We start from the raw sequence: 11,890 nt of genomic DNA, 5'->3' as shown, positions 1-11,890 counted from the left end.
CAATGCGTGGGCCAGACACGTAATTATATTATTACAACAGCCCTAGGTATGTCACAAGATGCATTCATTCGACTTTTACAAAATCAACCGCCAAAAACTGTAACGATAAGTTCCCGTGGACACATACAACCGCGGATATGCAGCGCTTTAAAAGATGGCTTCAATGAAGTAGATGACGCCAAACACAAGGAACGCCACAGCACCGCCCAGAGTCACTGTAAGGGTCAATATTAGCATGTGTCATAGACAAAACAGCAAGCAGAGGATACATACCAACACGCATGCTGACCCGACCAGCGATAGCTCGTCCACCGATCACGGCGGCTGCGGTGCAGATCCCGTGACCAGCACTAGCTCCAATCGTCACCCACCAGTAGTCTTGGCCAGCTGCCATGGCGATAGTCGCAATTTGGCTGCGGTCTCCCCATTCGCCGAGGAAGGTCATGACAAAGGTCTGGACCCAGGCGGGGCTGAGAAGCAGGGAGAAGAGGTTGCTCAATCCGGAGAAGATACTATCCAAGCGCTGACGGGGTTGGGGGAAGAGCCACGGGACGAGGACGAGGACAAGCTCTCCGGAGGCGAAGGTAGGCGGTTTCCGGAGCCGCGGGTTTTGGGGCGGCCTCCAGCGCGACCTGCTTCGAGGTTGTGAGGAGTAACCGAGGAGCGACGCCGGTCCATGCGCAGCTGCTCGTGCTCCTTCTCTTCGAGCTCCGCCTCGACCTCTCGCATCTCTTCGCCCACACCCTCATCTGGAGACATTTCACGACCTTCTTTGAGCATCTTCACACCGAAGATCAAGAACAAAATAGCAGCCATAAATTTGGTAAAAGTTTTTGGAATAAGGGTAGGAACTGCATGGCCCAGGACGGCCGAAAGAACAGTCATCAAAATCAAGGCGCTAAATGCGGCGCTAAACACTACCAAGCGGGGATGTCTCATTGCCATCAGCGCAGCCACAAGGAAAGTCTTGTCGCCGATTTCAGAAACGAGAATCATGGTGAAGGAAAATACAAGGGAGTGTAGTGAGCTGCCGGCATCGGGGATACCGGAGTCATGGTCATAGTCATAGTCATGGGTCAATGAGGACGAGGATGAACTCGAAGGCGACCCTGAGGCGACTGAGTCGTGCCCAAGACCCAGAGGATCATCCTTGACCATGGCCGGGGGCTTGGGGTATGGAATATCGTGTGGCTTTTCAGGTAGGTCGGCGGGTTTCTAGACGCACATTAATTCCACTTATTCAACAAAGGACCTCGGACTCGAAGAAATGCATAGGAAGACTTACCCCCAGCATACCAAGACTTCCCTGACTCTCCGCAGACCGGCTTCCAGTCCCAGTTGTTGTATCGTCGCTGTCAGAGCCCAGCTTTTTAGTCTCACTATGCGGTAGCGGAGGCGCTTCTTTCGGCCCTCCGGGGGCTTTTTCGGAAGTCAATTTGCCCTCCTTGCCTTTCTCAGACACACCACCTTCCGTTCCTCGTGTTCCTTCTTTCGGGCCCGCCCGATGCGGATCATCCATGACGCCGCCGTTTGAATGCGGGATCATTTTCCCTTCTTCGGTGCTCAGGTGTTCCGAAGAGGGAATCTTGGTGTCATATTTAGTAGAAACAGAGTCAATGTCATCAGTTCCCTTGACACCTTTGCGGTCCCGGTCTGCATTGGTTTCCACCCACGGGCCTGCGTGCGGTCTGCCATCTTTGCCATCCACGGGAACGTCCGGCGCCCCTTTGGCGACATTGGATGCGACTATATCCGAATCGACGAGACGAGCGTTGTTTCCAGCAGTCTCACGCGAGACTCGGGAGTCTATGTTGTCATTGTATGTTGTGTCGGCGAGCACGGCCGAAATGGCGGGAAGAAGGAAAAGAAGGAAGGACGAGTGATTGATCTTCATGACGAACGGCGGTCTCCCCGCAGAAAGAATGGATGGGAGTTGAAATTAGCGCTTTCAATTTATAGTTGATGATCTTTCACAGCCACCAGGAGAAAAACAGGCGATATCCAAGGTCGGAGAATTCTTCGATTGATGCCACGACACTTAAGTCGCGTGAAAGGTTGATCGACAGACAATTTTTTAAACGCGAAGATAGGATTTCGGAATGAATGTGAAGTAGTAAGAAAGAAGTAGGAATATTAAGATGAAGAATAAGCAAATAGAAGAATTCAAAGCAAAGAAAGAGCATTCGTCTTCATCTTGAATTACCAAAGGGGGTTTCCACGTGACTGCCCGCGAACGGCCCCTGTCATGGAAATCGGCTGGATTTGATTTACTCCTGGACGCAATTGGCAACACACATACAACTACATATTGTAGATATCCGAATGGAGAACTGTACTTATGTGCACAATGCCATTATCTTTATACACTGTGCTTTCTTTACTCTCTATTTGGATGTACAGATAGATCATTTGTGTTGAACAAAAACTAGTGATCTATTCTTAGAAACTGATGAGTACCAGGCAAATAATACATATGATCAAGATAGTTTCCTAAATATTTATTAAAAGAGACATGGAGCCTCACTGCGACCACTACTCTAGGGTAAGCTAGAAATAGTATCATCGTCTGAGCACAAGAATAGTCCGCCGCTTATGAGGCCGTAGTCTTCTTGGTGGTCTTCTCAGGCGAGTAATCTCCTCAGGTAGTCTTTGTAAATGTCTACATAGTTAGATATAATCTTCTCCCCATTTTGTTGGGTAGGCAGCAGGAAATGGCGACAAAAAGGCTTAACTTCTGAAATTGAATTTCTTAAGTACACATATGTAGCCTTTTACCATTGGTCAGGGGAAAGCCTAGAGATCCCGAGAAGTACATACCCCGGACTTGGAGCTTGAGCCGCACCTCCCTTGTCTTCTATGATTTCCATCAACTTTAGTGAGGAGACGAGGTTTGGAAGGCCCGAGACTGAGATACGAGTAAGCGAAATAAAAACACACATTGTTGGCCGTTTCAACCGAACATCGCAGGGGCACCAAAAGACACTGCATCAGGGAACTGTATCAATAGCTCGTCTACATATTAGACCGCAGTATAGAAAATATGGAGATCAGGCTTCCGGGACAACATAATATTGTCCAACAAGCCATTTCCATATATATCCAGGAGTAATAAAATCATTCACTGATGGATGGACTGAGTCAATTGCAAGCTGTAATTCCCATCACCGACTCCATTCCTCGGGGTAGTCGTCCCACCCAATTCTAGGCCACGGCTCTCCCAAATCGAATCGGGCCTAGGTTGTGTCAGACCACGTGCAGTTGCGTTCAACATTTTCTGCCATTTGCGAACCAGAGATGTGCCTGGGAAAAACGATAAAAGAAAAAGAAATGTAAGCATATTCCCATGGATACCACATCGGGGACAAGGACTACGTACTCGGTGCTGGTGGTCGGAATTTGACGATAGGGTCAGATGAACAGAGGCTTATTGGCCAAGTAATTTCCGCCATGGCAAGGCAGGGCCCGTCCTAAGAGGAATGGTAGCAGGCCGAGGGCGTGGTTGTATTTCCGCGTCAGTATAGCAACAGGATGTATCGACCACTGTTCAAGTATCAGAAGGAGTCAATTAGGTAGAAGGTACGCAAGCAAACTGACCGCTGAATCTCGTTGATTTCGAGAAAGTGAACCGTCAGAGGTCATCTTTGATGCCCCCTAAGTCATGAGAATGGACTTCTCGGGCCATTCGGTGATCCTATACTTCGAAAGGTTACCAAAGGGTTGGATGGGCTTGAGTAGTGATATTGGTGCCCACAAGATCACTCAGCAACGAGCTCTCAGCGCTGCCCATGTTGAACAGGTCTCTGTGAGATAGTTCTTGAGGCCATATCCTACCACGGGGATGAAGAAGGAAGAAAGATGCGATATGGACCTATGGAAAGGAGGCTGTGTATGAAGCCTCCAAGAATGACAAATGCGACAAACTGGGCAAATGCTCAGTGTGCACAGAGAAAAACGCATACCCTGCACGCATCTCACGTATGTATGCGTGTCAACAATACTGAAGTGAAGTGGAGGTGTGGAGGAAGGTTGAAAAAAAGAAAGTGAGATCGAAGAGGAAAATGAGTAAAAAAGCGAGTGCTAGTTGACGCATCTATGACTGACGAAAGTTTCTAGGTAGCCTGTATTCTTTTGCATAAAGTACTAGTTTCTCACTCAGTCTTCTTGGCTGCTACCTTTCTCTTTGCTTTTATCTACTTAGGTATGTCTCTAGGAATATGGTATAGAAGTAGTAAAGATAACTACGAGTGGAGTAGAGAGCTGGTAAACTATGCCTGCTATGTCAATATGGTAGTATCGCCTAAGTTCTAACTCCCTCCTAGAAACGGACTTCCCTTGAGAGCCCACCTTCGACTTGAGCGAATGTGTTTCAACAATGAAAAGAGCGGACAATGCTATGAAGCGATGGAACAAGTTATTTAATCTGACCACAATATCAGATAGATGGCACCTAATATGAAGAATCAAAGGCCCTAAAACGAGTCTGTCGATCCCAGCTGATCATTCGTACTAACATCAGGTGGCGTCCCCAGAAGCGGTAACACGCGTAGGCGCCACTGGCTTGTTGGATGCTCCTCTTCCAAACACGATATATAAGGTTGTAGATCCGTAGCCATAGTCTGATCCATGACGCCATGCCAGCCCGAGCACTAACGAAGGGAGACATTAATATCCAACGCCATGAAGACACCAAAGCTGGGACTCCGTTCCCCCGCAATTCACATCTGCACAATGACGGCAGCCAACACCCCCGATGGTCAGCTGAGACAATTTGGGACATTCGGAACAGTATCTGAGTAGTGACCGATACTAGTATTCGGTGAAAAACACGTCTATGGACACGCCACGTGAAGTGAATCTTTCGCGGCAAGCGCCGGATTTGAACGGCTTGGCATAGACCAGGAATGGACGGGCGCATTCGGCGAATGGGAAGATTCGAGTGTGAGTGACCTTCATTGTAGGGTACTGACAGCTATGAAATGTGTTTTTAATATAGACGAGAGTGGTATTATGGGTTTTCCTCCACATTATCATTGCAATATGTGGCCTCACCTTGGAGATCGACCTATCAACACGGAACGTTGACCCATGAGGTGCATTGTTCACGACATATTGTGGGGAGCTTAGCATTGCCCGAAAACGGCTTATCGGACTCGCGTCATCAGATTCACCAGCCTTGGAAGTACATACATGTATGTAGTTATCCACCTGTACATGTGAGAGATGCAAAAAGATATCTGATAAAAATCAGAAACATAGTACCTCGAGGCTACTTGCTTTGACCGTCGCCACCACGCCAAGGTCAAGGTACTCAGCGAGTACCTTGAAAGGTCTCACCGCCTCCCCCCACTGCCACATGGGATCGTCGATCACCTCCAAGGGCTTTTTCTTTGTCTTTACCGCGTGATATACCAAAGAGCTTATCGCATGGACCCCGAAAGGAACTAAGACACTATATATTACTCGCTTACATATCTCTCGTTTCGTCCTACTTCGTTTCTCATCTTTCCCGCTTCATTAAGCTATGCCTTTAAGTGGTGCTCATCTGCTGCCTCTTGCGTTAATTCAGAAGCGTTGATCGCTTTCGCAAGACCCAGCAACACATACTTCACTTATCTTCTTGTGGGCGAATTATCTCCTTACTGCTGGCACGTCGTCTATACTTGCTCGTTTTCACCAGCTGCATTTTTGGGCTTGTTACCGGATTCCAGTACCCCCTGGTGGCTATCTGAGATAAATGTAAGTTACTCCCCGGCTGTGCCCTGGTGACTTGAAGGGATTCCTCTTTGTTTGTTGGATGCAAGTGACTTTGGCTAACAATGGAATGTTTAGCACACTGTTTTCGCAAACGGCGTCGGCCGAGTGCGTCGTTCCTATTTCTCGAAAAGAACATGGCATCACCAGCAGAAGACCGTTCTGCTACAATGGAGGAAAGAACGGGCTCAGACCCTGTCCAGTCGCAGCCAACTGCCTCCCGCTGGAGACGAGTCTTTGGAGGAAAGGCCAAAGAAGATCCCGAGTCTGGCGAGGGTCAGACTTATCGCTCCAAGTCTACACTGGGAATCCTGAGTGATAAAGAGACTGACGAAGTTCCTGGTGAGTACACAGTCCCCGTCACGGAGAGAAGCAATATTGTGGAACGGAATCTGACAAGTGGCTGGCATGTTAGGGACGGTACTTCTCCTATCATCGAATCGCAATGAACCTTTGGGAATGAGGCATCAGCCGCACCGGACATCAACATCGTCTATAACCTCATCTTATCGTCCCTCGCGGTCTAATTCTCGAACCCGGTCGGCGGTTCCAACGCAGAAGAAAACAGCGGATGGACAATTTGTGCTTGATCCCCAGCCGGACGACTCCGTAAATGACCCTTTGAACTGGCCTGTATGGCAGCGTGACGCCGCATTGGTCTCGCTAGGCTTCTATTGTTTGATGGGAGGCGGCATGACCCCCATTTTGGCAGCAGGGTTTAATGACGTTGCAGCTGCGTACGACGTCAGTACACAGCAGGTGGCTTTCACCACTGGGTTCTATATGCTAGGTCTGGGCCTGGGGTCTGTTGTGATGTCACCCACTGCCATCCTATACGGGAAACGACCGGTTTATCTCTTGGGAGCGACTCTGTTCGTGGTCTCGGCAGTTTGGTGCGCAGCGTCGCCGAACTACCCAAGTCTCGTGGTCGCTCGTATTTTCCAAGGGCTTGCCGTAAGCCCAGTCGAGTGTCTTCCATCTGCTACAATTGCGGAGATCTACTTCTTGCACGAACGAGCCTATCGAGTGGGAATATACACACTCTTACTACTAGGTGGAAAGAACCTGATCCCCTTAGTGAGTGCCGCCATCATTGAAAGCCTGAGCTGGCGCTGGGTATTTTGGATTGTAGCCATGATTGTAGGCATGTGCCTGGTCCTGCTCTTCTTCTTTGTGCCCGAAACATTTTGGGATCGCACGCCCCGGCCGCGTGTGCCCAAGCAGAAGCGCCCGCGTGGCCCTGGTCGCAGTGTCTCTGACATCGTTTCCCACGGCTTCCGCGGGAGGCGCCCATATGTCCAACCTCAGGACGAGTCCACTGAACAGGATCTGCATGATCCAGCATTGGCACCGAAGAAGTCCAAGCATGCGCATGTTGGATTCGCGGATGACCACCCAGAAGAGGGAGGCCACACAGTCGAGCCTGAAAAGTCAGATCTCGTTCCCGAGACCGGCAATGCTACCAATGGAGAACAAAGCAACAATAACCCGCCGACCCCATCTAACGAGAAGGGTGATGACTTCCTCCAACCACTACCTCAGGCCCTTGTACCGGGCGCACATCCAGATGACCTGGAGACAGCTCGACGGGCTGCGGTATCACCTGCGAGGACCGAGTCACTAGAGCCTGCTAGCACGCCGTTGACAGCAACCCTGCAATACACAAACCGACTCCGTGAACGTCCGAAGATCCCCTACTCCCAGTTACTCAAGGTCTGGAACGGCCGAATCGCGCAGGACAGCTGGGTCCGAGTTGCCGCGCGGCCATTTGTCCTATTTGCTTATCCAGCAGTTCTCTGGTCAACAGTGGTTTACTCACTGTCGGTTGGGTGGCTGATCGTGCTTTCAGAGTCGGTTGCACATATCTTTCAAAGCAAAGACCACTACAATTTCACCTCGCTTCAGACAGGCCTGATCTATATATCGCCATTTGTTGGCGGTCTCCTGGGAACTGCAGTGGCAGGCAAAGTGTCGGACGTTATCGCGCGGTTTATGACCAGACGCAATGGCGGCGTCTACGAGCCTGAATTCCGTCTCGTAATGGCAATTCCCATTGCTCTGTCTACTGTCATCGGTCTGATGGCTTTTGGGTGGAGTGCCGAGATCGGCGACTCTTGGATTGTCCCGACTATTTTCTTTGGATTGATATCGTTTGGTTGCTGCTTGGGCAGCACGACTGCTATCACCTTTTGTGTAGATAGCTATCGCCAGTATGCTGGCGAGGCGCTGGTGACGCTGAACTTTAGCAAGAGTATGTTGAACTGCCTTCGTTCTTTTTGCTCGTTGTCTCTGATCTAACGGTTTTTCTTGCAGATATCCTCCACGGCCTGATTTTCTCCCTTTTCATCGTGGACTGGCTCGATGCCAATGGTTCACGCACTGTGTTCCTGTCTATTGGTGGCATACAGCTCTTCTTCATGCTCATGTCGATCCCCATGTACCTGTACGGCAAACGAGCTCGTATGTGGACGGTGCGCAAGCGGCTCATGGAACGGCTTTAAATTGGCTGATTTAATATTCATGGAATATCCATGGATCTTATATCTTTTGCATTGCTTTTTTTTATATTTCTCATTGATTATATGTATCTTAGGAGGGCCACTACTGTGGGGATTATTTAAGGCATCTATTCCATCTGCGGTACTGGGAGTCTTGAGAGGATGGGCCACTAGCGAATGCTAGTCACTTGAATGGAGTATAGTAACGAGCATTATATTAATATTGAAATTTCGAATGATATCTTTGTCCTTGTGCAAACTGGAGCTGGCTATGGCAAGCTGATGATAGCTCAGAGAGGAGCTAGGATGACGAGTACGCTCGGATAGGATGGAAAGAGTGTTACATAGATGAGTATTTTAGTTACTTGTGGTATTCGTATAAAATATTTCATCACCAATATCTATTCAGCAAACACAACTCCGTTCCTAAGTGTCCCAATCTTGGAAATACGCACCTCCATCTGCGTGCCTGGTTGCAGCCATCGCGGAGGTTTCATGTCTCCCCCTACCCCTATATTTTGAGACTTAAGTCAGAAGCTGATATATATACTAGAATAGGATACTAGCTTACCACCAGGCGTGCCTGTCATGATTATGCTGCCCTTCTGCAGAGTCGTGCCCTGAGATAGGTACGAGATGAGATACCGGCAATCAAATAGCAGATCGTCGACAGACTCGTCTTGTCGAACATCGCCATCAACGATGGTGGTGAGATGCAGATTCTTCGGATCGTCGACGAGACTACTGGCCAGAAGACAAGGCCCAATTGGCGCGTAGGTGTCGAACCCCTTGGAGAAACCCCATTGGGGAATACGTCCGGCATATTCTGGGTCGCGTTGTAGTTTTCGGGACGAGATGTCGTTGCCTACCGTATAAGCGGCGACGTAGTCTAGGGCATTTTCTTGAGAGACGTCCTTTGCGTCTTTTCCAATGACGATGGTCTGGATACTTGGTCAGTTCGATGTAGAATGCACGAAGAGGACTATGACAGCCCGAATGGGGATGAACTCATACCAGCTCCCCTTCATAGTCGGCCTGGTCATCCTGGGCAATCTTTGGAATAACCACATTGTCGCCGTGGTCCAATATCGTCGTCTGGGGTTTGAAGAAGATGAAGGGAAAGGGCGGCGGCGTCCGCTTTGCTTGCTGGACTGCGGTAATCAGCTCTGAAAGTTGCTGCAGGTTGGTTGATTCCCCTCTTACTATGCTTTAAATAATTCAACCCAACACACCGAATAGTTGGCACATCCGACGGCGCAAGCGGAGACAAGATTCTTCGAACTGTCACTATCTCGTCGGAAACTCGCGTCACCCCCGTTTCATCTAAAATGTCGTCGCCTACAATGACTCGGGCCTGTAGTCTATCCTTTTCAGTAACGTATCCCAGGTCCAAATCCGGTTTGGACAGGATGGGTTCGCCCTGAAGGATACGGCCATCCGCGGCCTGAAATCTGATCAATCGTTGCCACGCGACTCTCATTGTTGAATTGGATTCTGGTTGGACACGAATTACAGTAATCCTTTCTCTTATATTTGACACTTAATAAATGAGATTCTGATCTCTGTCACCGTTCAAGGTCCCGGAAGGATACCGGGGCTTACGGGAACCACGGGATCTTCCGCGGCAGACATCCGATGTGATCCTAACTCTATATCCATATTATTCGTGCAGTGTTCGACAGAAGCAGTATTAAATGCGCTGTTGCTCGGGGTAGTGTTGGACACATCAGTTTCGGGATTCCTCTCATAAGTGGTTCCTATTGTGACATTAAAAAAAAAAAAAAAAGAAATGGCCACTGAAACAGAGACCGTCTCCAAGCTTGAAGCCTCGAAGAATATGGAGGCCAGCGACCAGGAGATAGATACATCCGATGGATTGGCTCTGGCGTTGGAGAAGCTCGAGACCAAGCCACTCTGGACACAGATGACGAAGCTCAACCCGCCTCTCCCGAACCCCAGCTGCGTACCACACGTCTGGCGCTATGACCAGATCCGACCCAGTCTGTTGAAAGCTGGCGAACTGGTTAATGAGAGCCAGGCAGAACGGAGAGTGTTGATGTTGGTGAACCCAGCTCGAGGTAGGATGCCACATCGCAATCTTCGATTTGGCGTTGATCTAATTCCAAGTAGACGCTCCCTACACAACCGACACACTATACGCAGGCCTGCAACTAGTGATGCCCAATGAGACTGCACAGGCGCATCGACACACGGCATTTGCCATGCGATTCATCATCGAGGGCCAGGGCGGCTTTACCGCGGTGCACGGGCAGCGCATAAGTATGCAGCGTGGTGATGTGATTTTGACTCCGCGGTGGAACTGGCATGACCACGGAAAGGATGGCACAGGTCCTATGATCTGGCTGGATGGACTCGACCTGCCTAATTTCCGGCATTTCCCCGTCCACTTTGTCGAGCATTATCAGCACGCTCGGTATCCAGCTGATGATGTAGACTCCAACACGTCGCCCATTGTGTTCCCCTGGGTGAAGATGAAGCAGGCCCTTGACGACACCTCGGGTGATTGGGCATCGAAGGACTACTTGAAGAGCGATGGCCGACCAGGTATGTTTGGTTTCAAGCCTTCTAATAACTGATAGGACATTCAATAACTGATACGGATATGTAGTCTCCAAAGTCCTGGGAGGGTCAGCTGAGCGACTCAGAGCTGGGCAGAGTTCACCAGAAATCCGAGAAACAGCCTCTTCGGTCTACCATGTTGTGTCTGGCAGGGGTTATTCCACCATCGGGGATAGTCGCATTACGTGGGGACCTGGAGACACCTTCTGTATTCCCTCTTGGCACCGATACGATCATTTTGCGGATACTGAAGAGGATGTCTACCTGTACCGCTTCCATGACAAGCCAATGCTGGACGCTCTTGGATTCTACCGCGTGGAGGGTGTTGATGTCGAATCTTTGGTGTCTGATTAGGAATGTCAGATATATTGTGATAGCCAGTAGGTAGACAAGTGCTCAAACTGATTTGTATAATTACCTACTTGTCTCTGGACTGATCTATCCGTTATCTCCTTGCTGTATTAGATAATAGTTCTAGACTAGGTACTCGTGATTAGGCTGATCTCCTGCGGATGGCTGGTTTTGGGAATGTTTAAAGGGCAAGGACAATGTCCTATCCCTGATTTAGCTAACATTAAATTGACCATGCGCATACCGACGTGGAGAATCTGTTTTTTTTTGTGGTGAATTTAGTGCCCATCCCTACCCAGGTGGTAAATTAATGATTGATAATCCATATTTTGGGAGTCCTACCTAGTAATAGTAGATAGTACCTACCTAGGTAGGTAGATAGTGGAGAATTTAATTAAGTTAATTCCCAATCTAGATTCAAACTTAGCACTAGTCCGTAAAGGGCATAGCGGGGTGGGCATCTCCAACATTCCCCGGTCTTGGCAACCGAGCGTTTCTTTGTTTGATCCCAGCCTATAAAAACGCCTTGCTTTGAGTTTGAAAGGTCTTGGATTTTTCCTCCCTCCCCGAGTCCTTGCTAGCAGTATCAACACCTGCTTGTACCCCGCGTTCAACCTCTACAAATCTACGTACTGTTTGGAATCACGTGCCTTCTTCACCTCTCGGCAGTGCTCCCGCGGAACCTGCACGTCATCTCTCGTATCTCCTCT

The 11,890-nt window shown here is 49.2% G+C and overlaps 4 protein-coding genes across 4 annotated transcripts; 2 read left to right on the top strand and 2 right to left on the bottom strand.

Annotated features, from left to right (window-relative positions):
- Window positions 1-147: 147 nt before the first annotated feature.
- On the bottom strand, window positions 148-1,894 carry N7489_002344 (TMEM165/GDT1 family protein; the record flags this gene model as incomplete). Its single annotated transcript, XM_056708099.1, has 4 exons — window positions 148-215; window positions 274-512; window positions 560-1,215; window positions 1,286-1,894. 4 exons carry the CDS (start codon window positions 1,892-1,894, stop codon window positions 148-150), a joined length of 1,572 nt encoding a protein of 523 aa, XP_056572401.1.
- A 3,994-nt stretch (window positions 1,895-5,888) lies between these two features.
- N7489_002343 (putative MFS transporter) lies at window positions 5,889-8,252 on the top strand (the record flags this gene model as incomplete). The annotated part of the gene is made up of 3 exons (XM_056708098.1): window positions 5,889-6,093; window positions 6,167-8,002; window positions 8,065-8,252. The coding sequence occupies 3 exons, from the start codon at window positions 5,889-5,891 to the stop codon at window positions 8,250-8,252; spliced, it is 2,229 nt and encodes a 742-aa protein (XP_056572400.1).
- Window positions 8,253-8,650: 398 nt separating this feature from the next.
- Window positions 8,651-9,729, bottom strand: N7489_002342 (fumarylacetoacetate hydrolase family protein; the record flags this gene model as incomplete). Its single annotated transcript, XM_056708097.1, has 4 exons — window positions 8,651-8,760; window positions 8,821-9,190; window positions 9,264-9,400; window positions 9,453-9,729. 4 exons carry the CDS (start codon window positions 9,727-9,729, stop codon window positions 8,651-8,653), a joined length of 894 nt encoding a protein of 297 aa, XP_056572399.1.
- Window positions 9,730-10,038: 309 nt separating this feature from the next.
- Window positions 10,039-11,183, top strand: N7489_002341 (cupin domain-containing protein; the record flags this gene model as incomplete). Its single annotated transcript, XM_056708096.1, has 3 exons — window positions 10,039-10,327; window positions 10,380-10,814; window positions 10,879-11,183. The coding sequence occupies 3 exons, from the start codon at window positions 10,039-10,041 to the stop codon at window positions 11,181-11,183; spliced, it is 1,029 nt and encodes a 342-aa protein (XP_056572398.1).
- Between the last annotated feature and the right edge of the window lie 707 nt (window positions 11,184-11,890).

This window comes from Penicillium chrysogenum (assembly GCF_028827035.1).
Source record: "Penicillium chrysogenum strain IBT 35668 chromosome Unknown utg000001l_segment0_segment0, whole genome shotgun sequence".
In the NCBI taxonomy this organism is placed as follows: domain Eukaryota; kingdom Fungi; phylum Ascomycota; class Eurotiomycetes; order Eurotiales; family Aspergillaceae; genus Penicillium; species Penicillium chrysogenum.
Note: the sequence above shows the minus strand (reverse complement) of the source record. Positions and strands in the feature narration are given on the sequence as shown.